At 32.3% G+C, this 27728-nt stretch overlaps 3 protein-coding genes across 4 annotated transcripts; all 3 read left to right on the top strand.

Annotated features, from left to right (window-relative positions):
- The first annotated feature begins 1350 nt into the window (after window positions 1-1350).
- Window positions 1351-2157, top strand: LOC112771053 (protein S40-4). Its single transcript, XM_025815630.3, has one exon. The coding sequence runs from the start codon at window positions 1351-1353 to the stop codon at window positions 1837-1839; it is 489 nt and encodes a 162-aa protein (XP_025671415.1). The 3' UTR covers window positions 1840-2157.
- Window positions 2158-4139: 1982 nt separating this feature from the next.
- LOC112771052 (vacuolar fusion protein MON1 homolog) lies at window positions 4140-9762 on the top strand. 2 transcript variants are annotated; one of them, XM_025815629.3, is made up of 15 exons: window positions 4140-4919; window positions 5156-5235; window positions 5358-5429; window positions 5547-5586; window positions 5924-6025; window positions 6201-6322; window positions 6596-6728; window positions 6805-6896; window positions 7060-7141; window positions 7234-7298; window positions 7467-7763; window positions 7853-7944; window positions 8559-8623; window positions 9142-9267; window positions 9356-9762. In XM_025815629.3, exons 1-14 carry the CDS (start codon window positions 4527-4529, stop codon window positions 9235-9237), a joined length of 1731 nt encoding a protein of 576 aa, XP_025671414.1. In that variant the 5' UTR covers window positions 4140-4526; the 3' UTR covers window positions 9238-9267; window positions 9356-9762. The 2 variants fall into 2 exon arrangements, with proteins under 2 accessions (XP_025671414.1, XP_072082009.1); XM_072225908.1 differs by having other exon boundaries at window positions 9142-9261.
- A 1655-nt stretch (window positions 9763-11417) lies between these two features.
- Window positions 11418-17020, top strand: LOC112771054 (double-stranded RNA-binding protein 2). The gene is made up of 3 exons (XM_025815631.3): window positions 11418-13379; window positions 14911-15130; window positions 15560-17020. The coding sequence occupies exons 1-3, from the start codon at window positions 13134-13136 to the stop codon at window positions 16312-16314; spliced, it is 1221 nt and encodes a 406-aa protein (XP_025671416.1). The 5' UTR covers window positions 11418-13133; the 3' UTR covers window positions 16315-17020.
- The last annotated feature ends 10708 nt before the right edge of the window (window positions 17021-27728 follow it).

Raw genomic sequence — 27728 nt, forward strand, 5'->3', positions numbered from 1 at the left:
ATCATATGAAAAATATTTAGGAGATAAAAATATTAAAACTATTTTATTTTATATTTTTAATTATTATTTATTTTATTTTACATAAATACTTAATTATTGTCAAAATAATTAAATAATATTAAATATAATAAATATATAATTATAAATATTATATATAAAATTATAAATATTAAATTAAATTCAATAAATTTTAAATTATTATCTCTTTAATCTTATAGATATCATATATTGGATATTATTAACTATACCTGATGCCAAATAGCCAATTATGTAATTATCATATTAACAATAAATTTTTGTTATTTTTTATTGAAAAAAAAGTGTGCATAATGCATATGAAAATATATAATTTGATTGGATTTAATTAAAAAGTAGTTGGCTGTCTAATATTTTTATAAGTAACCACTTCTATTTATTTTATAATAAGTCAAGGAAAAATTGTATAAAACTATGTAAAAGATCAATATTGTGAAAGAAAAAATATTGAGTCAATTAGGTTATATTTGTTTTTGAAAATAGTATAAAATAAGACATTAAAAATAAGATATAAATAATAAAACACAAAATTTTATATTTTTATATTTTGTTTAATAATAAATTAAAATAAATTATGAAAGTTTAATTTATTTTTATTTTTTTATTAAAAAATTTGAAACAAAAAATATAATAATAAAAAATAAACAAAAATAATAAAAAAATAAATGACATTTTTTGTTAATATTTTTTTATTTTTTCTATTAAAATAGATACAAAATATACTAATTTAATATAAATACATCATTTTTATTTATATTTTATCTATCAAACATAATTTTATATTTCTTTGTCTGTCTCAATAATCTGTCTTCTCTGTAAACAAACACGGTCATAAGATTTTTATTTTTAGAAAGAAAAAAGAAAAAAAAGAATGAGCGAGTAAATTGTAAATTGCATTGACCTGGAAATTCTCTTACCGAAAACAAACTACCCCAAATGTGAGGGCCTGTTGGTAATTTAGCACACACCAATCCAGTAGCTTAGTTACAGCTTCAGCTACTCAGAAGAATGCCTTATCCACAACGCTAATGTAAATGCGACCTAACTTTCTCTTTCTCTCTCTCTCTTTCTTTTCTTAACTCCATTCATTAATCACTTTCTTTTTCTTTTTTCTTTTTCATTTTTTTTCTTTTCCAAAAAAGCAAACGAAGCTTTATAAAAGCACTTCCCAAGGAACCGAAACAGAGTTAAGACCCGCACCGAAGAAATCAAAGAAGAAGAAGAACCTCTTCGCTCTCACCGCTGAAAACTGAAAACCCAGCCAAAATAAAACCCTCTTAATTTGATCAGAATCGGAAAAAAAAAAGGTTTGACATGGCGACAGGTAAAGGCCACATTGCTAGGTCAAGCTACCGCTTCCTCCCTTCTTCCATTGACAGGGACACTTTCACCGATTCCGCCTTCGAGTTCGACGAGTCAGACCTTTACAGTAACTCGGCCCGAGCCAACTCGCCCGAGTTTCGCAAAACCGTTCGCGCATCATCCAGACTGTCCAGCAAGAGCAAGTCATCGTCTGCGTCGTCGTACTCCGGTGGTCGACCGGCGTCGGTGCCGATGAACGTGCCGGACTGGTCGAAGATCCTTGGGCAAGAGTACAGGGAGAATCGGAGGAGGGAGGTTGAGGAAGACGACGATGCTGAGACCGACGACGGTTGCGAAGCTAGGGTTCCGCCGCATGAGTTTCTGGCGAGGACGAGGATGGCTTCGTTTTCGGTGCACGAAGGAATCGGTAGAACTCTCAAAGGCCGTGATCTCAGTAGGGTCCGAAACGCAATTTGGGCCAAAACCGGGTTTGAGGACTAAACCCGATCACGCCCCGAGTTGACTTCGAGAACAGGACCATATAATTTGGTAAACGGTAAACCACCACTCGCGGAAAATTTTCTTTTCTTTTCCTTTTTTCTTCTTTCAAATTTTTTGTTTCATTTTTCTTTGACAGAGAGTTCTACAAATTGGCAGGTTTGTTAGCTTTTCCATTTTTTACTTTTTTTTTTTTTTTTTTTGGTTTTTAGATGATGAGTTTACATGTATGAGAGGAAATGGAAATGAGGTTCAATTTGTTAAACGGATATCTGATATTTTAATTTTCAATTAATTTTGCTTTAGGAGCTTTTGTTCTGATTTCTATGGTTCTTTTTCCTGCACTACTAGATTTCTATTTTTTATTTTTTACAAATCAATTTTATGTGGTTAAGTTTCATTTGATTCAGCATTTCGCATTCGTACTAAAATCAAAATCTAAAACGGTGGAAATGGTGGGGCCATGGTAGTAGCAGTAGTTCAATGATTGGTGGGGTTTGGGTTCTAATGTGGTTGGGTTTAGGTTGGACGTTGGAGGCTAAAAAGCTAAGCCTATGAGCCTGTGTCCGACAATTCATAGAATATAAAACATATATCAAAACTAAATTGGATTAGTTTATCGGACAGATCATTATTCCATTTAAATAAGTGTCTAAAGTTCCAATTCAATTTTGTGTATATAGCAACTCCTTGATTAGGGACTGACGGATTAATTTTGGTCGAAGAGGATATCGGAAAAAAAAAAAACATATATCAAAATTTAAAAGTACCCATATTAGTTGTCAAATTATTATTTTTGTTTAAATAGTGGACATTAGTTATAATATATCATATATTCACAACGAGGATTGTGTGAGATGCAACCTGCTATAAAGTAAACTAGTTATTTGAGATGCAAGTGCAATACAGATCATCCATCTTTTGATCAGGATTAATGTTATTTTTATATATGAATGAGTGGTGATTACTCTAATGGTTTATTCCAATTTTATCAACTTTGACAACAATACCAATGAATGCTAATTTCAATTTTCAAATGTGAAATTGTACTAGAGACTAGAGAGTGGCTTTGATAAAAGTAGTATTAGTATTGGGAAAATGCAATAAGAATAAAGCACGTATAAGCAAAAATTAAAGGATAGAGATTGTGAGTTGGTCTTTTTATCGAGAAGTCCTTTGGGTTCAATTTCGATGTGGGGGGCCAACTGCATAATTAGTGACTGACTAAGTTGATAGGTGACTGTCAAATAGGGTATAAAATGTGACAAGAAATTGTATAAGATTGGTGAAGTTTCTTTAGAACAAGGATATTTGGGATAGATTAAATTTATCAGCAATAGTCATAGTCTAAGACCTGTCCAAAAATTTAAAATAAAGAAAGGGTCTAAGAAGCGAGAACTAGATAAAATTAATATTTAATACATGGACAAGATGGTGTGGTGAATTGGGTAATGTCAACATCATAAGAACAGTATTAAACTGATATTTTTGGCATCAGGACAACAACTTCATAGCTACTAAGAAACACTATCTTTCGTTAATAATTTTGGTTGACTGAACGGAATGATACTTCTTTGGTTATGTAACTTCTTTGTTCAATGAATGTTATCAGGATGTGCCATTTCAGGTTTTGTAGTCTTATACTTTTTAAATTATAAATAGAAATCGCTGGAGGAGTTGAAATCTGATGAAGCATATTGACTCAAAAAATTACACAACTGATAGCAAGAATCAAACGCAGGCTGTTACGGTCAAAGACTGTGAGCTACATTGACTGGGCCTGAAGGCCCATTACATGATTTGATTTTGGTCAACCAGCTTTACACAGAGCTGGATAAAGTAACTTAAAACACGAGGTGGTCGCTTCCATTATTGACCTTGAACGGATCTAAAGCAAAGCATCGGAAGCAATTGTAGCTACCATAATCTCAACTCTCCTAGTCATTCCTGCCACAACACAACTACTAACAATGTAGCATCTTGCATATGACACTTGAAATTTTTCCAATAGTATATTTGTTGGTCTCCATACAGTTGCAACCGGATTTGAAACATGGGTTTGTTTATTCCATATTGTGGAATAAAGATCTAGGATTATGAGTTGTCTAATCAATCTGATAAAATTATGTATTATTATTATTTATGTCAAAGCTTCAAGTAATGAGTAATGTTTTATGTATTTATTTTGTAACTTGTATCGTAAGTCAAGTTGATGTACATTTTTTTATTGCTAAATAACTATTGAACATCTCATGTAATTTTACACTTCATGTAGCAGGAAAAACAATATATTTTTACTATGTATAAGAATAAGATAGTAAATACAAAATATCACATACTATATAAGGTAAGAGAAAATAAGACCAATTAAAACTCGTAATCAATAATAATGCAAACAGCTCAGAATGTATTGGGCTTTTTGGCAACAGAAATAAGCAGGCCAGATTATCAGGACAAAAATCTATTGGGCCAGAACATCGTTTGGGTCCTGAGCTGACTCCAACACTGAAGAAGAGAATCAACTGTTTACAGTGTCAGCCAAACACAAAGCTACAAACACTGAACCCAGCACGTTGCCATGAGAAGCCGAATCACGAAGCCAACAACACAGCCGTAACTTCTTTTACATCCGATTCCAAAATATCGAAATTCTCGCTCCAATCTACTCAGAATCGAATCTGCAATTTGCAATGAGTGAGATCACTTCACCTTCGCCGGAAATTCAATCCAATTCGAGTTCTGCTAGCTCTGATAACGACCCTGACCCTCCCATCCACCTCCAGTTGCCTCCTCTCTCGTACTCCCTCTTCGACGCTGAACCCTCCGAACCAAACGGCGTCGTTCACGGATCCGCTTCTTCTGAACCTCCAAAACCCTCGCAGTCGCACGAGGTTGTGATTCGCGGCTCCTCCGAACCTGCCAGCCCTAGCAGCAGCGGTTACGCCGGGGAAAGAGGCAGCAGCAGCGCCACCAGCATCTCCGCTGCCGATGACCTAACTCACCACGAAATTGAGGAGCTCAGCATCCACGATGATCCCCTCCCTCCTCCAACTTCGCTCCCTGGGAAAAGGAATGCCGATGAGGTATACATTTCATCGTCGATTTCTTCGTTCACGAATTTGATTCCATGTAAATTTTTGTCGTTCTCGGGTCTATGATGATTTACATTTTGAATTTAGTTGATAGAGAAGAAAATGTAATTAAATAAGCGTTAGTTTTGTTATAAATTCCGGTTAAGCGTGTTAAATTTGCTTGGCAGACATTTAACTTAAGGATGCATGTGATATCATATTATGCTTGATTAATAAATAAAGTGCAGGATGATGCTTCCATTTCATGGAGGAAAAGGAAGAAGCATTTCTTTGTTCTCAGTCATTCTGGCAAACCTATATACTCTAGGTTAGTGTTTATTCTGTCAATACTATACTCGTCTATATATCTTTCTAGAATTTCTCCCTTAAGATTCATTTCCCCATCCGCTCCTCTATTTATTGTTTTGCACCGTGTTCCTTTCATTCCAGGTATGGGGATGAACACAAGCTTGCTGGGTTTTCAGCAACGTTGCAAGCTATCATTTCATTTGTGGAAAATGGGTACTGTGATGTCTTTGTTCTGGTTAAATATTACCTAATAGTATCTACTTGCGGAGATATTATGTATTTGAATGATTTGAGAGGGACCATGCAAACATTTCCATTTTCTATTTTCAGGGGTGACCGTGTCAAATTGGTGAGGGCCGGAAATCATCAGGTCTGATCACATGCTTTTCTCTCTTAAACGTCTTTGTTCATGGATATACAGTTTTCTTTGCACATTGCTTCGTTACAAACTAGCACTTGGAGCCATGATAATATTGTTATGCAAAATGACATTTTATCGTTGCTTAGAAACTAGAAAGTTTTAATTGGACTTATTGGCTGTTTGCTCTAGCTTTTGGTTCTGAACTGCCATCTTATGTTTTGCGCTTATGTTTTGCGCTTAAGTATTGCTTAGGAGAAAGAGTGTTTCTTTTTTTTTTTTTTTAATCTCAGGTCTTCATGGCTACAATCCTTGGTGTTGCTAATCTTATTTTGGAGCTATGTTGCAGGTGGTTTTTCTTGTGAAAGGGCCTATTTACTTAGTTTGCATTAGCTGCACAGAAGAGCCTTATGAGTCGTTAAGAGGGCAGTTGGAGCTTATCTATGGCCAGGTATGATTGAGTTGACACTTGTATACAAAATGTTCATGGATTCATTTATTTTACTGAATAGGCCTGCTTTTGCTGCTTCTAATCATCATAATTTATTAAGGCATCTTTGTAGTAAGTAAATGGACTAGTTTTGTTGTTGCAGTCATATGATACATGTCGTTGATACATATTGCAGGTGATTGTTATACTGACAAAGTCAATAAACAGATGTTTTGAGAGGAATCCAAAGTTTGATATGACACCCTTGCTTGGTGGAACAGACACCGTCTTCTCTTCACTAATTCATTCTTTTAATTGGTTTGTATCTCAACTATGAACTAGTTGGGTTATATTAAAGGCGAAATAGTAAAATCTCATCTAGTATGGGGCTACTTTAGGTGTTTTTGTATAGTCTTTCTTTTGGGTATGCCCCTTCCCCTAACCCACCCCCTACAACAAGGAAAAAAAAAAAGGAGAGACCCTTTTTTTATTTTATTGTTTTATTTTGGTGGGTTGATTTGGTAAGATGGAGATTATTTGTGATTTCTAAATATCTTTTTTTAAACATTGCTTTTTGTCTTTTTGAATCAGGAATCCGGCTACATTTCTTCATGCTTATACCTGTCTGCCCCTTACATATGCAACAAGGCAAGCTGCTGGTGCTATCTTGCAGGATGTTGTGGATTCAGGTGTTCTGTTTGCAATACTAATGTGCAGGCACAAGGTTTAACCCTGTACATAAATTGTCTTGTTATGAACTGACATAAAATAATAAAATAACCATTGTATATTAAATGCAGGTAATCAGTCTAGTTGGTGCACAGAAAGCCACACTTCATCCAGATGATATGCTACTGCTGGTCAACTTCGTTATGTCAACAGAATCCTTTAGGCAAGTAGAATGTCTTTTTATCTTTCAGATAACATCGCCATGTTGTTTGTGGCAGTCTTTGTCATCTGTCCTTCATTAACAAATTGTTTGGACTTTGGATTTCTTTTATTTTTCGTACTGTTGTTCAGTTTCTTACCCTCTCTCTCGGGCTATAATTATGCAGGACATCTGAATCATTTTCACCTGTTTGCTTGCCAAGATACAATCCTCTGGCATTTTTGTATGCTTACATCCATTATTTTGACGTGAGTGAGAAATGATTGCATAGACAATTGGCACATTTGGCGTATATAGTTGTTCAGCTCATAAATAACAAAGCTATCTTTATATGTGGCAGGATGATACATACTTGATGTTGCTGACCACTCGTTCAGATGCTTTTTACCATCTCAAGGATTGCAGGTATATAATAGTTTAATATCCTGATCACTGTTATTCTTGGACTTTTTTTAAAAAAGAATTTAAAAAGTAAAGAGGTAAATAAACAATGGTTAAAAATGAAGATATTTTAGGTCTTTCTGTAGAGGTTATTTTTCTTGCATGGTTTAGAAGTTACCTGCCAATTCATAGGATTCGTATCGAAACCGTCCTGTTGAAGTCCAATGTCCTTAGTGAAGTTCAGAGATCCTTGCTAGATGGTGGAATGCGTGTTGAAGATCTGCCACCCTTACCTCCTCATTCTGGATCATCATCTCATTTGGGCTATCCCGGGCTTCCAACAGATTCTCCTTATAGATCGAGGGAACCGGGTTCTGGCACTGGTGGTGCTGCTGGTTTGTGGCATTTCATATACCGAAGTATATTTCTGGATCAATACGTATCTTCAGATTTCTCATCACCAGTGAACACTCCTCAGCAGCAGAAAAGGTAAAAATGTTATGACAACTTGCTTGTTTCTTAAGCTTCCATCACTGTGTTCTTCTGGGAAGCATACCTGATTTCATTTGTTTCTGCAGGCTATATAGAGCTTATCAGAAGATTTTTTCTTCAATGCATGATAAAGGAATTGGCCCTAACAAAACTCAGTTTAGAAGGGATGAAAACTATGGTAATTAATTTCATTTGTTGATTCTAGATAGTTATAGTACATCTCAGATGTGGATGCATGTCATGTATATCTTATTTAGTGTTGGTTTGTATCTGAAATATTTTGGAGAGACTGATTCTTTGTGTGCCAGGCCCATTGTTTATTGTGAGGTGTGTTTAGATCTTTGTGCCAGTAAAACGACAAGCAAATTTACACAATATGCTGCGATAAACCAACTTTGCTAGTCAAAACTAAACCCTATTTAGTGGTATATCTGAAGAATATAACATTTTGGTAGGAAATGCACTAGAGAGTTTTGGGACAGAACTGATGATGGAACAAATGGTAGAATTTTTCTTTAGGAGATTCTGTCACGTGACAATAAGATCTGCATAAGTTCAAAGAAGAGTATGCCAAATAGATGATAGCATAATAATTATAGGTAGAGACAGACAGAAAACTTTGGGTTATCTGCAAATATGGTTTATGGCATTTATCCATTCAAATATCTGAGCCAACCTAGTGGTAGAAGACTTTGTGTTGTTCATGTTTTGTGGCTGAGTTGTAAAATACCTTTGCATATACAATCTACATTGAACTCTGATCAAATTAATCAGATGAATTTCATTTGGCAGTTCTGCTGTGTTGGGTAACACAGGATTTTGAGCTTTACGCTGCATTTGATCCCCTTGCAGACAAGGTACCATTTTTGCTTACAATATTTCTCAAATTGTATTTCTAATCTTCCATTTTTTTATGTCGTATATCATTATACAGGTGTAAGTTAATGACTAACATCCAATGAAAGATCTAATATAAAATTTTCACAATTTTGAAATCTAGCAGTTCTGTATATTACTGTGATTTCATTCATTGGCTTACTTTTACTGTTACAGTTGCTTTAGTTGGTTTAGATTCTGAAGATAAGAAAAAAATCAGTATTTTGTTTTGATGGAAAAGGGTTTTATAGGGGAGTTTGAATCCTCTCAAATGAAATTTGTAAAGTGAGAATTATTCTTGGTTCATTTGGATCCATTTGCAATTAAATTTATTGATAAAAAAGCGGTTTACTCTTCCTTTCTCACATTACAAACTTGTTGAATTTGGAGGTATTCAAATAACTCCTGGTCTTGGATGAATGGTAAAAACTTTACAAATCCTCTTTATGTTGTACTACTGTGGATAAATTCTGATTATTTTCCCAATGATTATATGCAGGCCTTGGCAATAAAGACTTGCAATAGGGTTTGTCAATGGGTAAAAGATGTTGAAAATGAAATATTTTTGCTAGGAGCTAGCCCCTTTTCATGGTGACTTCCTATGAAATACTGTAAAGATGTACGAGTAAGTTTATTTTACATAATATCTTGCGAGTTTATTCTTTTTTTCTATCTTCGTTTAGAAACTCAAATGTAAAATCATTATTCATCAGTTTGTCAAGTGTCACGCCCACTCCCAAAATGTTTCTTAAGTCGTCATCATCAGCTGTTAAGAGTATATGAACTAAAGGTGTTGCTGAAATGATGATTCCTGTGCCTGCATTAATATGGCACTCTTGTTTTGGGGGAACCAACAGCTTGCTCATTACTTGCCACAGTACCGCAGTTTGGTTGTTAAGTCACTACAAAGTCTGTTAGTTGTATAGCATATAGATAGACTATTGATTCTAGTAGATTATTTTTGGGGAACTATCTCACAAATAAGGTTATATTCAATACAATTTTGTTCCGGTTCCATTCATAGCACCTTTGTATCAATTTTTAGTTTGTACAAGCGATGAGTATTTTATTCTGATCCCTTTTATATATCATCCGTCAGACGGGGCATGCTTGTGTGTAATGTGCAGTATATTTATTTTAGTTTTGTATTACATCTAAAGAGTAAATGCATCCACTAAAAGAATTTCATAAATGTGGGGAGAATTAACTTTAAGCTAGGGATTGCACTCGCAGAGACCCTTGCTGTTTTAATGGGCTTGGATTGGGCCTGTTAAATTCTTAAAGATGCTGGCAAATAAGTAATATTCCAACTAAATGTTAATTTGATGGGGTTGGTTCAACATGGGTATCATCATTTTTTTCTGGGTAGACCTGTCATCATATGTTGAATGAGCGTATTATATTTTGTGCTTATTATGTATACAAGAATTTATGGGATGGTGAGAATTTGGAAATGGGTAAATTGGAATCATTGGGGTGGAAAAGAAAAGAAAAATATTGCCTTTATAGTTGGTCTATATTCAGAAAATATGTAGCATATGCATATGGTTTTGCAGTATGAGCTTCGCCATAAGAAGTCAATTTCCTTTACAGTGAAAGCAAGACAATAACTAGCTCAACTTGTTCACATAACATGGCCGTGGAGAACATAATTCATGAAGTACTTTCAATTGGTATCGTTTTGATTTTCTCCATGCCTTTTTCCTGCTTATTTCCCATATGTTATACAAGATGGAAAGGCATCTTAATCCGTCAAGATGATTTCACATGCCATTGTCCATATGCAATGGCATACTGCATACATTTGTTTTTTTCTTCCCACCTTCAATAGCACAATGTTATTTGGATCTTTGAAAGCTACAATACGAGTAGTAGTAGTAGAAGAACAAGATTATGAATTTATAACACTATATTGTATTTTATTATTTTTTAATTTTATATGCATGAAAACAATGTCAGTAGCTAGTAATGGCACATGAATACATGGTTCTCATTTAATGCATGATGTCAATAAGGACAAGGTGTGTTAAATATAGTTGGGTGGGAAAAAACCAATAAATAAGAAACTCAAACTCTCTTTCCCCCGAAACACCTCCATTCATTACGTTGGTCATCTTCACTGTGAATTCGGTGGCTTCAATTTGTCAAAAAGCTCCATTAAACCCCTTTTATGACGTACCCTGGAAAAAAGGGAAAAAAAAAAACTTTTATGATCACTTCGATATACTTTTCCCCGAGTCGAACTTCACCGATTTTGGAGAATGAAAGTTTTTGCTTCCCACTTTCTGCATAATAATAAATCCTATTCCTATGGGCTTTCAAACCCTCAAAATTTCCATAATACCATCCCACTCCCCCTTGGCACCTCATCTCATTGCTAGACTGAAAAAGAGTACGTGGATATGCATTATGGCAAGTTCCTCAATGGGCTTTTGGGTTCTTCAATGTGGATATGCAAACTGAATAAAATTAAAAAACCATATTTATTAAATCTAATTCCTATCACGTGATATGTTATAGGGTTCGTCCCTGGTTCAGTGGCTTCTTAACTTTGCATTTATACGCACCATTATGCAAAGTTCCTTCGTTACTGTTTTACAATTTTGACCTCCCCACTTCAGTGCTATGTAGTGTGTCATTTCTTTGCACTATAAGATTAATCCCATAACTAGGTCAGCACAAATAGAGTCAACGTCAGCATTGAAGATCTTACATTCACAATTTCACTTTTGTTGTTAGTTTAGAAAAGTCATGTAAAGGAACTTGAATTACAATTTGTCATATTGTAAGGACTAAGGAGTAAGGACTAGCATGGTTTACTACTCTCAAAAAAATAAATCTCCATTTCACGTTACAAACTTGGATTATATTGATTATTGGAGCCACCAGCGGGACTAGGTGAAATGAATATATATAGATAATAATAGACACGTGGTCCAGATGATTAAATATGCAAAATTTTTAGGTGTCTTTCACCGAATTGTGATATATTGGATATTGAATAATACTTATACTGAATTCTTTACTAGACAGATAGCTATCGTAGCACATGAACATGCCATTAGGCAGAGAAGCATAGGTTTCGGGAATTAATGCAAACAAAATTAGATTCCGCCTGCTTCATTTATGTTATGATAGGTCGTCATTTTTTTTAATTTTCCAATCGTATGACTGTGAACTATGAAGCTCTCTCTTTATTATTGTTATTATTTTTAATTAAAACCTGTGTTGAATTTTGTGTAGCGTAAATATAAAAGTAGGTTACACGTTTGTCTGACTCGCGATTTAAGACTGAATATCATTTATTAGGCCTAGCTACTTGAATTTTTCATGTAAATTAAAATTCCTTTGTTTTAATGTAAAAACAATATCCTCATTTTAATAAAGCTGTGACAGTAAATCAGAGGAAGGTAATATATAACTAGGGATGTCAGATTTCTTTTTAATTTTTCAATGTGTTTGCAATTTCTTTTAAGAGGATATTTCATCAAGCCAATATGACTGAATTTTAGATAGAATGAGATTATAAATTTAGAAAAAAAAAATTTCTCATTAATGTTAGGTGAGGTGATTTATTATAGACTATTAGTCTATTAGGGTTAGAGAGACAAACAAAAAATCAAAATTTATTTTATTTAATATTTATTAATTATTACAATAATTAATATTTAGTTATTTACCATGAATATAGCAATTTCTTTTTTCCTTTCCTAATTAACTTGCATGATTGGTAAGCAAAACAAAGTCAAAATCCTAGTTCATAAATTTTAAAATAAAATTGAAATTCCTGAATGGATTACCACACAAAGATGGATCTCCTCATAGGCTTCGTACATTTTTCCACACTATTATTCTTGTACTTTGAAAGTTGAACTTAAACAAATGCAAACAAGAACAAAATGTAAGTTGCCAAAGTCTAGTTTGTCGTCTAGACAATACTTACTTAGTTATTACCTGGGAGTTGAAGGTGTAATTAGGCCACTAATAGGTGGCTTAGTTAAATATTACTAAGATTTTGTATAAAACACATTAGCAAATAGATTAAGAAAAGGTCAATCACAACACTACTCAGAAAACAACAAAACACCAAAGTAAACACAACTGTTGTAGATCATAATTACAATTAAATATTTCAGGAAAAAATTATTAAACCTTGTGTTGACCTAGAACCAACAAAGAACAATAAATAACTTCCTCAATATAATAATAATAATAATAATAATAATAATAATAATAATAATAAATAATGGAAATAATAATAATTACCTTCTTTTTTTTTGTTTTTCCTTCTACTTCCCTTTCCCTTTCTCACTTTTCTGCACAATTTCACTTTCTCTCTGCCCTTTTCTCTCATTTCTGCATCAAAACAAACCCTAAAACCCCATTCTTTCTCGCCGGAGACAAAATTTTCCGGCGACAAAGCTCCGATTACGACCCGATCGGGATCTATCTCCGGCGGCCATTTCCACCGGAGAAAAATAGAGAAGAAAAATGTACAAGAACCAGCTGCAGGAGCTGGCGCAGCGGAGTTGCTTCAACCTGCCGTCGTACACGTGCATTCGGGAAGGTCCCGATCACGCTCCGAGGTTCAAGGCGACGGTGAACTTTAACGGCGAGACCTTCGAGAGCCCTCACTACTGCTCAACGCTACGCCAGGCTGAGCACTCCGCCGCCGAGGTCGCACTCAACTCCCTCTCTCACCGTGGCCCCTCTCACTCCCTCGCCGCTAAGATCCTCGTGAGTTCTTCTCCTTCTTCACTGTCGCTTCGTTCTTACTTACTGTCTTTAACTTCATTAGTGTAGAGATTTAGGGTTTTGAGGAGAAAATAAATAAATGCAAGTTGCGAATGTGTGATGAACCTGGATAATGTGAAGCTAGTGGTGTTCGCCGTGAGCGTTCCGGAGCTTACCAGGGTCGGTTGTTGTGGAATTACTGGAATGCCCTTGTACTTGAACTTGGTCTGGTCGTTGTGTGTGGGTAGTGAAAGAAATTTTTCTTTTTTTTTGGATTAGTTGACCTTAGTGGCAAGAGATTGTGGGAACAGGATTGGGATTCTAGTTCTCAACTAGTGGTGTTTCGATGTGAAAGTCAAACATTACTGACAAACTTAGGTTTTGAATTTCAGTAGTTTTTCTACTCTAGATGTGAGGACTTCTTGTATCCTTTAGTGAGAATCTAGTCATCTCAGGGAACTGTTGTCGCTAAGAGTGCAAACTGCCGGCTCAACTAACTCAATTTACTAGAAATGCAAGCCAATTTTGTTAAGTCAATTACATTTGAATATGGATATTTAGTGATTCTATGTTTTGGATAAGTCCAGTCATTTACTGTTGATTGAATATTGTAAACGGCTCCCAATTCATCAGAGCTATTTTAGATGGTAAATATGCCGACTCAGGGTGATCCTTGAGAAATTTAAGGTGCTTATCTTGTAAAATTGCTAACAGTAATACCCTAGGGAAACTACAGTAGTACACTTATTTTAAGTTGAGCGTTGTTAATATCATCCATGATTCTACGATCGTTGTGCTAATTATGTGTTCTTGGTTGACTGATGGTCTGATGTAATTGCCTCCCTTTTTATTTCAATAAATTATTAATATACTAGCATTACAGTTTGACAGTGAACCATGACACTACAAGTCGTTACTATTTCTAAAGGAAGGCTGGGGATATTGGTTGCACCTTGCTGTTAATACTATTAGTTTTCCTTCATAAAGGATGATCGGTGTTGTTAGCCTACATTGTTCAAGACAATAATCTGTTTCTGGAAAAAAGGACTTAACTTTGTGCTGCTCTGTTCTAACTTCTATCATGCAACTAGTTCACCTGCTGTAACTTTCTAGTGCTTGTAATTTTGTCTAGACTGTTGGTATTTCTAGGTGCTCTTTTTCTGGTGTTAAATAACCAAGAACATTCTCTGTAACATCTGCTGTGTTCTCTTATTTGTTTGGAGCCTTTGACCTTTCACCTTTGCATGTCTTTTAAAGTGGAATATGTTGGAACCATGAGTGTGGTAATGTGGTACAGTGTAGCATGTTTTCTCCAATGTATACATTCATCTATCAACAACATTCTCAATTAAATTATTACGCAAGTTGAATGGCTTTTGTTATCAAATTGATGTGGAATTTCCCTTTGAAGTATTTCTTTTATTGGCCTTTATTATCGTTGTTAATATGTCTGCAGATCCACATTGCATTGAATGGCTTAGTTGCACCCTTAGTATTATTTCTGTCCATGTACTTATGAACATCCGACTTTCAGGATGAAACTGGAGTATACAAGAACCTCTTACAGGAAATTGCACAAAGGGTAGGGGCACCATTGCCTCTGTACACAACATACAGGTCAGGCTTAGGACATCTACCTGTTTTTACTGGGATGGTAGAATTGGCTGGAATTACATTCACTGGTGAACCAGCCAAGAATAAGAAACAAGCTGAGAAAAATGCAGCAATGGCGGCTTGGTCATCTCTTAAACAATGTAAGTGGCTGGATTGCTTTTGTCTGAAAAATTAATTGCTTTCATGGGAATATGGCGCTTTTTACATTCATATGTCCTGGATGTATAATATTATTTTATGTAGACTACAAAATGGAACAGGGGCAATAACCAACCTGGCCTGTTTCCTTTATTCTCATTATTGTAAGATATGTGGTAAATCCTTTGTTCTTCAACACATTGTAAACTTGCCAGCCAGCAATAACAAAAGAGCATGCTGCCACCTTCCCAAACCTGGTGTGGTAGTACTTTTCTTTCACCATTCCAGATTAAAATTCTCTGATAGACATAATATTACATGCCAGATAGTTTATTTCACCTCCTTTTCGTTTACCCCTTTTTTAACCAAAAGATTAAAAAATCTATGTAAATAATTGAATTTTAACTAGCAATATTTTTTTTCCTCACCAGTGGCAAAAGAAACTGCAAGCTCTTCGAATGAACCAGAGATCAATGATGAACTTGAACAGATCACAATAGCACGGGCTTTACTGAACTACCGCCAGAAGGAAAAAATGGCAGTGTCAAATCCAAATGCTTTAATGCCGTTCCAAAAGAAATTTCATATTCAACATCCCAGGGCATCCAGTCCACAACCTCTACCTGCAACTACATCAAAGATCCTTCCCCTAATTTGCCTAAAGACAGCACCTCGAAATAAGCCCTCATTGGCAACCGCAAATGAAGGACCTCGAAGCAGGCATCCTTTAACAGCTAGTGACAGTTCCCTGTTACCACCACAATCTTCTGCACTAGAAAGCCGAGTTGCCCGTCCCATAAAGTTCCCTGCAGCAGGAGCAGCACCATATGTTCCCCTTCGACATATGAGATCATCATGCCATGGAATTGCTCCTGCAGTGAATATACGGTCAGTAGTACCTGTCTATGCTGCACCACCTCTTCCACCACCCGGCACAGTGCCCCAGCAGGTTATAAGGGCTTCTACTGTACAACTTGCTCCTCCGGTCACTATTAGGCAAGCTATTCCAGTATATGCTGCTCCACCAATAAGTAAAGATGAACCTGCTCCTGTTCAGAAGCAAAACCCCCTTACCCCGGTTAAAGAAGAAAAACTGCCACCTAAAATTAAAGAGACGGATGCCAAGTTTGAGAACGCATTAGCAGAATCACGGACAGCACAAATCTTGGAGCAGCTGAAAATTTGAAATATATAGAATTCAGCATCCATGGGAATGTAGCCAACTTGTCATAGTTTTGTGCTGATCTAGAATTTGCTTCTCATCTTATAATGAGTGATGTTAAATCATCCCTTCCATTTTCCTTCTCTACCCCCATTTTGTCCTGTTAAACGCAACAATTGGTCGGGTTAATTAGCACCAGCAGCCCAATATATGTGAAAATTTAAGAGCAGTTTGGCATGTCATTTGCTCTCTCCGCATTTTTCTTTCCATTTTTTTCCCTTTTTTTTTTTAAATGTATGTCATTTCTTAGTATTCCTTGTCAGCAAGTCTGCCAGTTCGATCATCTTGCATTGTTCTTGCGAATGGTCTTTTCTACTCCTGCATGTGGAATTCCCTGACCAACATTGCAAATACCGTTTCAGATCAGAGATTGAGTCTCTGCAAGTGGAGGAAATGAAAAAGGTTGTGTTTGAAGCCAGAAGCCTTACTCGTTGAGGCTTGCAGATCACATTAGGAAAAAGGATCTATTATAGATCATTTATTAGGTTTTCTAGGTTCCCCCTGGACTCCATGGTGGTTATCTATACTTGTTATTCATGTTATATAATCGAGCTACATCAGGAGAATCTGATTCTTCAGCAAGTTACTTTTATATTTTTCACAGGATTGAGTTGTGCATGTGGAAGTTTCTTGCGGAATTCTAACAAGTAACCACTCATATTTGGACAAACTTGCATTTAAGAGTAGGTTTTACTAATTTTGTCCAACATTTTATGGGTGTTGCTAATTTTCTTGTTTACCTAAATGTAAGTGATTAGACTTTTGCTCATTAGTACGGGAGAAGTTACATCATTTTCAAAGGTTCTGAGACTATGACACCAGCTTGAGTAGTACTTCGATTCAAATCCAAATACTGGATCGTAGTTTACAAAACAAAATAATGTTATTTATGTTTGAATGTTACTCTCAGAAATGTCATTTATAATGTATACAAATAGTTGAATTTAAGGTAAAAGGGATTCACAGCTAGGTTTTAGGATGAAGTTGTAGGTTTTGAATAAGTTGAAGTTGGTTGTATTTATTGGGTCAAAATTAGAATTTACCACTGCCTTCTCACTCTCAAGGTATGAAACGGTGGTTGATTATTTTTCTTCTTTTTCCCCTTTAGAGAGGGAACAGTCTTACACATTAGTCTCATAAAGTAGACCTTTCTGGTACTGAACCAGTAATCACAACCACTGTTGAGGAACTTGGCACACCCTTTTATCTTAATCATCTTTGTCACGTACCATTCAATTCAACATGCACTCTTTAAAGTTGTTCAAATGTGCAGTAAAGTTGAAACACCTCCCCCTTAGCTGTGAAGTCATTTTCGTCCTGTCGTTGAATTACAAAGCCTTTCCTGTGTAGTAACAGATAAAATAGCATTCAAAGTTGCACACTTTTATTTGTTTTTTCCCCTTTGTAAATCACCATGATACAAATCTCACATTCTATAATTGTACAGGGCAGTGCCCCAGAGTGGTCATGTGGATCCTTAACTGTGTTGGAGTCTTAAATGGAACTGCAGAAGTACTCTTGGTGAAGTAGTTGGTGTGTGTTTAATGCCTCTGAATTTCACAGACCACAGAATTTGAAGTTGACCCTTGTTCTTGTTTAATTCGCTTTATGAAGAGAAATACTTGCATGTTCTTTTAGCACATTTAATACATATTTTAGAAATATTTGCAGTCACTCATTTTTCATTTACAATATTTAAAAGTTATATGAAAAGTAAAAATAAACTTGTAAAATACACGCTTAAATATGCTTTAAGAACATGCAAGTATTTCTCGTTAATAAGAAGCAGAACCTCTTTTCTATAAACATTGCTATCAGTAACTGCAAGTTTATATGCCATAACTGAGTCCACACACCCCAAAACGCATAAATGGTTAATTCTCATAAATTCATTGCAATGTAAAACTTGTTTTGTCTGCCACTGGAGTCTGGACACTACTCTCTGTCTCTCACAACACCACCTCTTATCCTATCTTTCTGCATGATAATCAAATTCAAACCAAATCCACCCTCATATATATTGGGATTAAAGAGACATAGAGACATATTAAAATCAATTGGTAGGTTCCTTCAGACACAATGTTAGATAAACAGCATTCAACATGCAACAATGTGCATTAAAAACTCAATGCCGTGCTTCGAAAATATCTTTGTCTAACTTGATTGGTTTCTACTTTCTACCAAGACACAAAAGTTAAGGTAATAAGGTTAAATAATCAGTAACCATTCACCAACTTAGAAAATTGGTTAAGATGATAAATGCCTTAGACTTCATTTAGATCAATCAAGATATTATAGAAATTTTTTTTTTTATATTGTATTAATAATTAACCATGATACGTATAAACAAAAAATCAACCACCAAATGAGTTAAACAATATATATATATAATGATTAATTTAGTGACTGATTTTTAGCGTGCAGATAATATTTTTTATTAACAATATACAATGGTAAGAGTAAAAGAAAAGGAATTATTTGACACTGTAAAATGTGAAGACAGTTCCAGGATGGCATATAGAGACAAAAGATATGGAGAAAGCTAGCTATGCAATGGATCCCTCAATATATTCCCTTGAGCATCTCACATCAAAGGTACAAATCTTCAAATTTATTTGGTGCTGTTTGTTTGCATCCTGCTTGGGAACCTTTTACTTGCCTAAACTTTACTCATAAAATATTAAAATCACAACAAGGAGGATTTTTTAACACATGATATTGGTTAGATAAATTCAAAAGTATAAAGATATTTAAAAAAATGTAATTATCTTCTTTTTCTTAAGGTAATTTAGTTGTTTTTGTTCTTCCTTTGTTTCTTTTAATTTCCTTGACTAATTTTTAAAGACAGAAGCTAACAAAATTGAGAAGGGAAAATACAATTTTGAATCTTTTAAATCTACTATAAGCTATATGTGCACTTATGTAGATCTATCCAGTGCTGAAGTTAAAGATGTAACTAGCTGTCTCAAAAGAATATAGAATAAAAATCAATATGCATGAATTAAAATTTTGTACTTTTAATTACAAATTATCATCTAGAACTGGAATCGGTGATCACCTTGATGAAATGACTAATGGGTCCCTTGTGCCTTTCCCCCTTGGCCTAATTATACTGATCTTTCGGACAGCTTAGAGGTTACATCAGGTAGTTACATAATTGATTTGTTTGTCATGTAGTATGAAAAAAAAAAAAAAGAGGAAAAGGAAAACTTTTTAAAATATTTAATTTCAATTATTTGAACTTATTTAAATAAACCAAACAAAAATTACTTCCAAAGTTAGTTTTCTATTAAAAGAAAATTGTATAAGAAAACACATCATGTGAGGATAAAAGGAAAAATTGCATATAAAGAAATTAAAAGATAAATTATTATACGAGTTTAATTTTAATCCACTGACAGTATAAAACGTTTTATATAGTAATCGTATAATCATATTTCTTCTTTTTGATGACCATTTATATGACCAATATAAAAAGTAGTTATTTTTAATGTGTAGTGTTCCGAGTTATGTAATTAGATACACATATAAATTACAATTTTAAAAAGTAAATTACAATTTAACCTTGTAGGATGAATGGTATATATATTATGTGTACAGTAGTATTAGGGGTCAGCATATTTTATAATTTGTAGTCATCAATTATCTGTCATTAATATTTTTAAAATTATATCTAATACTGTAAAATTATATTTTTTTTACTGATTAAATACTGACTAAATTTTAATAAAAGTGTTAACAGTTTAGACTTTTTCTCATGTGTATATATAGTATTAGCCGGAATAATAGGGTTTGTGGTGCCCTCCATTCAAACCAAATGCATAGTTGTGGTTTGGCACCACCCTTAACCACCAAGACAGTGCAGGGGGCATCTTTATCCATTTGTGGGTTAAATCTTTATGGTGAAAGCAACAGAACCTCAAAATTGGGAGGGTGGTGTGATGTGATCAAATACAAAAAATAAATAAATAAATTGTAGGACCAATCACACTTTTGTTTCATTTTTATTTCTTACAAATATTATAAGAAGTAATCTTTTTATGTAATTGTATATATTATTTAATAAATTTAAACATTTAAAATAATTATTTATTTAATTAAAACCATTTTATTTTTAGTTTTATAAAGCAGGGAGGTTATATGTTATTATTTGAGCAAGGTGCATTTTTTGATGATGTAAATCTCAAACATTAGGACAAATAATAAGTGTGCCGAACAAGCAAAGGTGTTGTGACTTGTGAGGGCCAACCCTACCAGGGAGATAGAGATTAGAGAGAATGTTTCACAATTGCTCTAGTTTAGTGGGGCCAACCCTCCACTTCTAAGACACCAATAACCAAAAGAGATATCATTTTTTAGAATAATATTATTTCTATATTAAAATTGACATTTTATTTTTAAATATTTAATTTATAATTGTTTAATTAGTTTTTTATATTTCTTCTATTTATTCAACATTTTTTTCCAAAAAATAGACCTTTTAACATTTAAAATATTATATTTTTGTTCAATATTTTATTTTTTAAATTTTATTTTGTATTTTATTGATTAAAGTTAAAATTTTCTTTTAAAAATATTTATTTTTTATTTTTTATTCTTATGTTATTTTCATTCTCAAATTATTAGAATTACCATCATAACTATTATAGTTACAATTATAATTTTTGTCCGTATCTAAAAAAATTATAATAAAAAAAATCTAAAACAGGTACTATTTCAGAGAATTAAAATAAAATAAAATAAAATACTTTAAATAAAAAATATAATATTTTAAATATTAAAAATAAAATTAAAATCTAATTCTAAAAAAAATTGATTCAAGCGTTAGAAATTAAATTATTTCTTTACTCACTTAAAATTTTTTCATATTTACAATTGTCGTCCACTTTTTTTTTAATCAAAATACTCAAACTCGCGACCTCTTAAGTGAATACAGAAAGATTATACCATTTCAATTATAGTTCGTTGGCCAATTCTCGTCCACTTAACCGCACCCATAATATTAAATATCATATTTGATAAATAAAACCCTTTTTTTTAACTAACAAAAATTTAAAAAAAAAAGTAAAAACTAGAATATTGAAGGGGTGTGTATGGAGCCAGGCCAGAGATGAAGGGCCCACATGATTGGACTGTAGATGGGGCCCAAAAGATGGTGTTTGAGAGGAGGCAAGTGTTTAATATTCCATTGCTATGAGTTATGAGAGATATAAAGCAGTGGCTGAATGCAAAAGGAAAAAATGGAAGGCTGCACCAATTGCCATTGGGATTTAGGAAAAGAGAAAGGGAAGAAGATACATTAATTAATAATTTATTAATTAATTAAACCAAAGAAAGCAGAAAAGGTGAAACTATCAGAGAAGGAAGGGGACAAAGTGGAAGAATGTTAATCCCATGATTGTAATAAAGCTTAGCAAACGAAAATATTCCTATTTGACTTTGTTATATCTCATCATACACCATTCATTCTATATAAATTTAGCTTCGCTGTTCATTCATATGTCACAACTATTGTTGTTTTTAGTGCTTTTCTTTAGGGTTGACAAATAATTTATAGTTAGTTGTGTTTCTAATCCGGTTTATTAACTCTTGACAAGTACTCTTATTTATGGGAAAAAAAGTTAAAAGAAAAAATAAATAACTAATGCATATGTTAAAGAAGGGTTATTTTTTGTTATTAAGATATCATAATTGTTTCAAAAAATATATAAAAAATAAAAATAATTCTATAGTGGTGTTTATAGTTAAATTTTATTAATAACATAATCAAACTTTATACATAGTATAATCAAAGCATATTAATATTTATAGTCAAAATATGAATAAAAATACAATAAGGATGATTGCTTTTGAAATTCATAAAAAATTTAATTATTTTTGGAGTAATTATTCAAATCGATCTCTAAGAGGTTTAAAAATTGATATTTTAGTCTCTAAAAAAAATTAATACACAGATCAATCCCTAAAGTTTTAGTCAGTTTTCAGTTCATTTTTCGGTAGAATAATTACTCAGATTAGTTCCAAGAATTTTAAAAGTAGACATTTTAGTTTCCAAAAAAAATTAATACACAAATCAATCTCCAACGTATTTCCTTTCAGACATAACAGTTTCTCATCTATTTTATTTTTACTATATGTCAACCTTTATTATTATTAACTTAGCTTTGTGCATGTAGACGATGACACTAGCATATTAATATGCTCTTTTTGTTAGAAACAAGTAAGGTGAAGAATGATGCTTTGAAATCCAAACTAAAACATTTTTTTAATACAAACATGTTTTTTAAAATAAAACATCTTTTGATTATATTAAATACAAAAATATCAAATGATTTTAACCTTGAATTTCTTGTAAAATAATCTTTAATAATTTTATTGAATATTATTATTATTATTATTATAAATACATACATAAGAATCTAATGAATAAATTTATTATTATTTTTGTCTAAAAAATACAAAAAAATTATGGCACAACATTATTGTGCAATTAATAATAATAATAATAATTTTTTTTTTTTTACGAAAGACTATTATGTCTGACGGAAAAAATATTGGAGATTGATCTGTGTATTAATTTTTCTATGGACTAAAATGTGTGTTTTTATAATTTTTGGGAACTGCCCTGAGTAATTATTTTGGTAGAAAATAAATTGAGAACTGATTTGTCTGCCAAAGTAAAACCTTTGAGATATTTTTGTATATTAATTTTTTTTAGGATTAAGTCGATTTTTAAAATTCTTGAAAACTGATTTCGATAACGAAAAATATAGAGTGACAATGAGAATATTAAACAATGTGAACAATAGATATATCGAAAGTTTAATTTAATAGGTATGCAGATGATTATGTTGATTCTTAGTTGGACGGTAGTTATTTCTTTTGATTCGGTTTACTCATGTATATAGTTAACAATGGCTAGATGCTCAATTCATTAGATGTGTAGATGGTTATCCTAATGTTAGGGTTTAGGAAGTAATTTTGAGATAGATACTTTTTTATTTTATTGAATCAATTCTAGAGTCTGTTGTTTACATTGTTCACAAAAATCATTATCTATCTAATAAAATTCTTTAGATAATTACTCTTATTTTAATATATCTACATATACTAAAACAGTAAAACTAGTATAAATTATTCACTTATTTGTAGAATAAAAATGAAAATCACTAGTATTGCCCACCAAACATGTTATTGAAAAAGTTATCTAAAGCATCATCATGAGTTGAAATTTTATAATTAAGCTTATCTTATTATTATAATATTAGTCTGATCTTTTCAGTCAAGTTAACGTTTAACTGTGGCAAAGAAGACGTAGAGAAGGTCATTTTCTCACAAATAGTGGCGACAAAACCATGGAAGCATGAAAAGCTTTTCTCATGTTATTGGAAGAAACTAAAGGCTGATTTTTTTTTTTTATGGAATAACATTGTGTGTTATTCTTTGATATTGCACTATCTGATGTTATTCCCTAATATGGATAAAAAAAATGATATAATTGTAGCTAAACAAATCGAATCCAATAATTTGTTTATTTGTTGTCCGAAAACTTAATATTAAAGTACTAAAATCGAACCCAATAAATTAACGATGATGATGAAAAAACTGATTTGATATGATTTTTTTTTTTTTTTTGTAATGCTTTGACAGAAAATAAGAGAATGAACAAAAATAGTGTATTTAACGAGACTTAGAGTGACACGTAAAAAATATTTAAGAGAAATACGATAAAAAAAAATTATGTAATAAAAAAACACAAATCGAACCATTCAATTTATATACTTTATATAAATCATCTAATCTTTTGAATATTGAATTCTGATAGGTCGATTTCAGTATAATTGTCTTCCACAAAGATGATTAAACATGCTTGTTTCAATATCCTTACATAACACTACCGTCACCTTTACTTTAAAATTAAAAAATAAAAACAAAAGTCATAAAATTATTTTCCACGTGGATTTTTGCTATTGGCATGTCTTCAATGCTTGAGATGGAATTTAACCCAAAGTCGTATTAGCCAGATTGGAAAAATCTTTTCATATCTAAACAAAGATTTTGACGGTTCTTCTTTTAATTTGCTTTGATTAATTAATTTAAGTTTCTTATATATATGTTTGTTGTTGATATGTCAACTTTTCCTGTTTATGTCAACTTTGCGTCTTTTCAAATGACCTAGTTTCGCATCCAAATTTGTTATTATTTTGAATCCAAAGCTTTTTATTAAATGGTTTAATTCATTCCATAATATAATAGGTTAAAAAAGTTCTTAAGTATATTGGTATACATATATTTTAATAATTTTTAATTGTTCATCTTAATTATATATATTATATATATTCTTTATAATTAAAATCAACGATTAAAAATCACTAAAACATCAGTACACTTAAAATTTTTTTAATAGATTGATGTGCATAGTTCGTCCAGGTGAGATGTGAACTTTTAATTTTATTTCGAGTTAAATTCTAAAATGGTCACTGAGATTGGCATCGTGCATTAAAATCGTTCCTGAGATTCCAATTGCACCAATTACGTCCCTGAAATTGAAAAAAGTACACCATATTAGTTCCTGACCTATTTTCCATTAACGACGTGATGATATGGCATGATGACGTAGACTGTAAGTGACACGTGTCACTTCATGATTTGATCATGTGTAATAGTACGATGATGTGGTGAACAGTGACACGTGGCATGCTGACATGGATGGTTGTGCCACGTGTCACAATGTTATTTGGCCACGTGTCCGTTTGTGCCATGTGTCGCAACCGTATTCGTCCACGTGTCATTCATTATGTTATCGTTGTATGTGTACCAAATTAGTCCCTCACTTTGCATTAAGTGACTCATTTTAGTTCCTAAAATTGAATGTCGTACACTAAACTAGTTCCTTCACCAGTTTTTTCTCATTTATTTTATAAATTCAAAATTCTCAATATTTTTTAATACATTAATTTCAATTCTATTTTTTCACATGTTCTTCAAATAAAAGTGTTTTTATAAAATATTTTTTCTCTTGCGAATACCCTAACCGCCGACTTAGAGTTGACGTGATGGCTTTTCAAACACTTTCACTATCATCTCCGACCTCTTTCAGTACTTTTATAAAAAAAATTTCTTGCGAATACCCCTAATAACCGCCGTCTTGGAGTTGACGTGAAGGCATTTCAAACTTCCCTTGTTACCATCTCCGATCTCTTTCGTCTAGACTGCAGAGGTCAAAGATGGTAGTGAGAGTGCTTGAAGTGCCTTCAATCTAGCTCATTTACACATAACGAAAACGTGTATTTCATAAGAAAAAATATTTATTTTAATTATTAATTTATTGTTAAAAACACATATTTTTTTATGAAAAAAAATGTGTCTAATCAATCATATAATTAGTTTTTTATAATAACATACTTATATATTACAAAATTTATTAATGTTAAATTATTAAAAATATATATATAATTAAAACTAAAAAGTAAAATCTTAAAAATTTTTATGAAAGCACTTGTATTTAAATAATATATGAAAAAAATAGAATTGAAATTAGTGTATCCAGGATATTAAAATTTTAAATTTAAAAAAATGAGAAAAAATTGGTGAAGTGACTAGTTTAGGGCACGACATTCAATTTCAGGGACTAAAATGAATGCAAAGTGAGGGACTAATTTGGTACATATACAACAATGACATAATGGATGACACGTGGACGAATACGGTTGCGATACGTGACACAAACGGACACGTGGCCAAATAACATTGTGACACGTGGCACAACCATCCACATCAGCATGCCACGTGTCACTAGTCATCACGTCATCACATCATCATACCATTACACGTGGCCAAATCATGAAGTGACACGTGTCACTTACATTTCACGTCATCATGCCATGTCATCACGTCGTTAATGGAAAATAGGTCAGGAACTAATACGGTGCATTTTTTTCAATCTCAGGAGCGTAATTGGTGCAATTGGAATCTCAGAAACTATTTTAGTGCATGACGCCAATCTTAGAGACTATTTTAAGATTTAACTCTCTTATTCCTGACGAGTTGAATATATCTCGGCGATACAAAAAAAGGTGAGTAAATATTTACAAAAAATATTTCGAAACTCAAATCAATATTTGAACAAGATTATTTTAATAAATTTATTTATATAATTTTGATGTACTTAGTCTCCATATGAAACTCTTATTTTATAAGTAATTTTTTTCATTTTAGACTTCAAATATAATTATTTATAAGTAATCGGTTATAAACAGAGTAATAAACAATCATAATGAGATTATTTATCTTAATAATATATGAAGTATAACGTATCATTTATAGTATTAATTACTGAGACATATTTCGGATATAAACGAGTTATAATAACCAGATCAATATTCATCAAAAGGAAAATAAAAAATCTAAAAGGTTTGTATTATATACATTAAGACGCTTATTAATAAGTTGAAGTTTATATTTAAAAAATTCAAATTTTCAAAGTATTTATTTTCAAGAGAAATTACATACAAATTTAAAAAAAAAAAATCAACATAAGTAAAATTAACAAGTTTCTCAGCAAAATCCAAATAATAATAATAATAATAATCACATGATTGCGCAACCAACCTTCCATGTTATTAGGGAACTTTCATTTTTATCTTATTTTATATATATATATATATATATATAAAAGGAAAGAAAAATTATAGGTACTAATATATTATCTATCAACTTATTGTTAATAATAATTAATTATTATATTTTAAACACATATATAAAGAGACACATTTAGAAAATATATCTATAAAGATATTTTTATTAAATACAGTCATAAAAAAGATATTTTTATTAGACACATCTATAAAGACACTTTCATTAAGCACAGTTATAAATAAGAGTTGGTAGAAGTTGACAGAAATATTGTTGATAATGTAGCGGTATTGATAAAGAAATAATAGAGATTAGAGAAATGGATATATAGAACTCTGCAACTCATATAGCAAAAAATTAATTAAAAACTAATTGCATACATCTTTTTAAAGGGAGAAACTTCTTCCTGTAAAGTAACTATCCACATGCTGTACCATAAAAAGTAATAATAATGAAAATAAAAATAAGAAATTCACATGCACCCGATCACACTGTAATATATATTCAATGAGCATGAAAAAGCAAAATATATAATCATTGTAGCAAAAAGATTAATTTCGACCTAAAGTAGTGTCAAATTTTTAGATGAACTCCTCCATGTTGCTTGTGCTGCGATGCAAATGGTGACCTAATTAATATAATTAGGAAACACTGCATTTGAACCATAAAGGATTCTCATGCCACATGACTTGTTAAATTTAAGTGATTAATACTTGTCCTTTTTAAGCAACATTTCAAAGAAA

The sequence above is a fragment of the Arachis hypogaea genome, chromosome 18 (genome assembly GCF_003086295.3).
Source record: "Arachis hypogaea cultivar Tifrunner chromosome 18, arahy.Tifrunner.gnm2.J5K5, whole genome shotgun sequence".
NCBI classification, from domain to species: domain Eukaryota; kingdom Viridiplantae; phylum Streptophyta; class Magnoliopsida; order Fabales; family Fabaceae; genus Arachis; species Arachis hypogaea.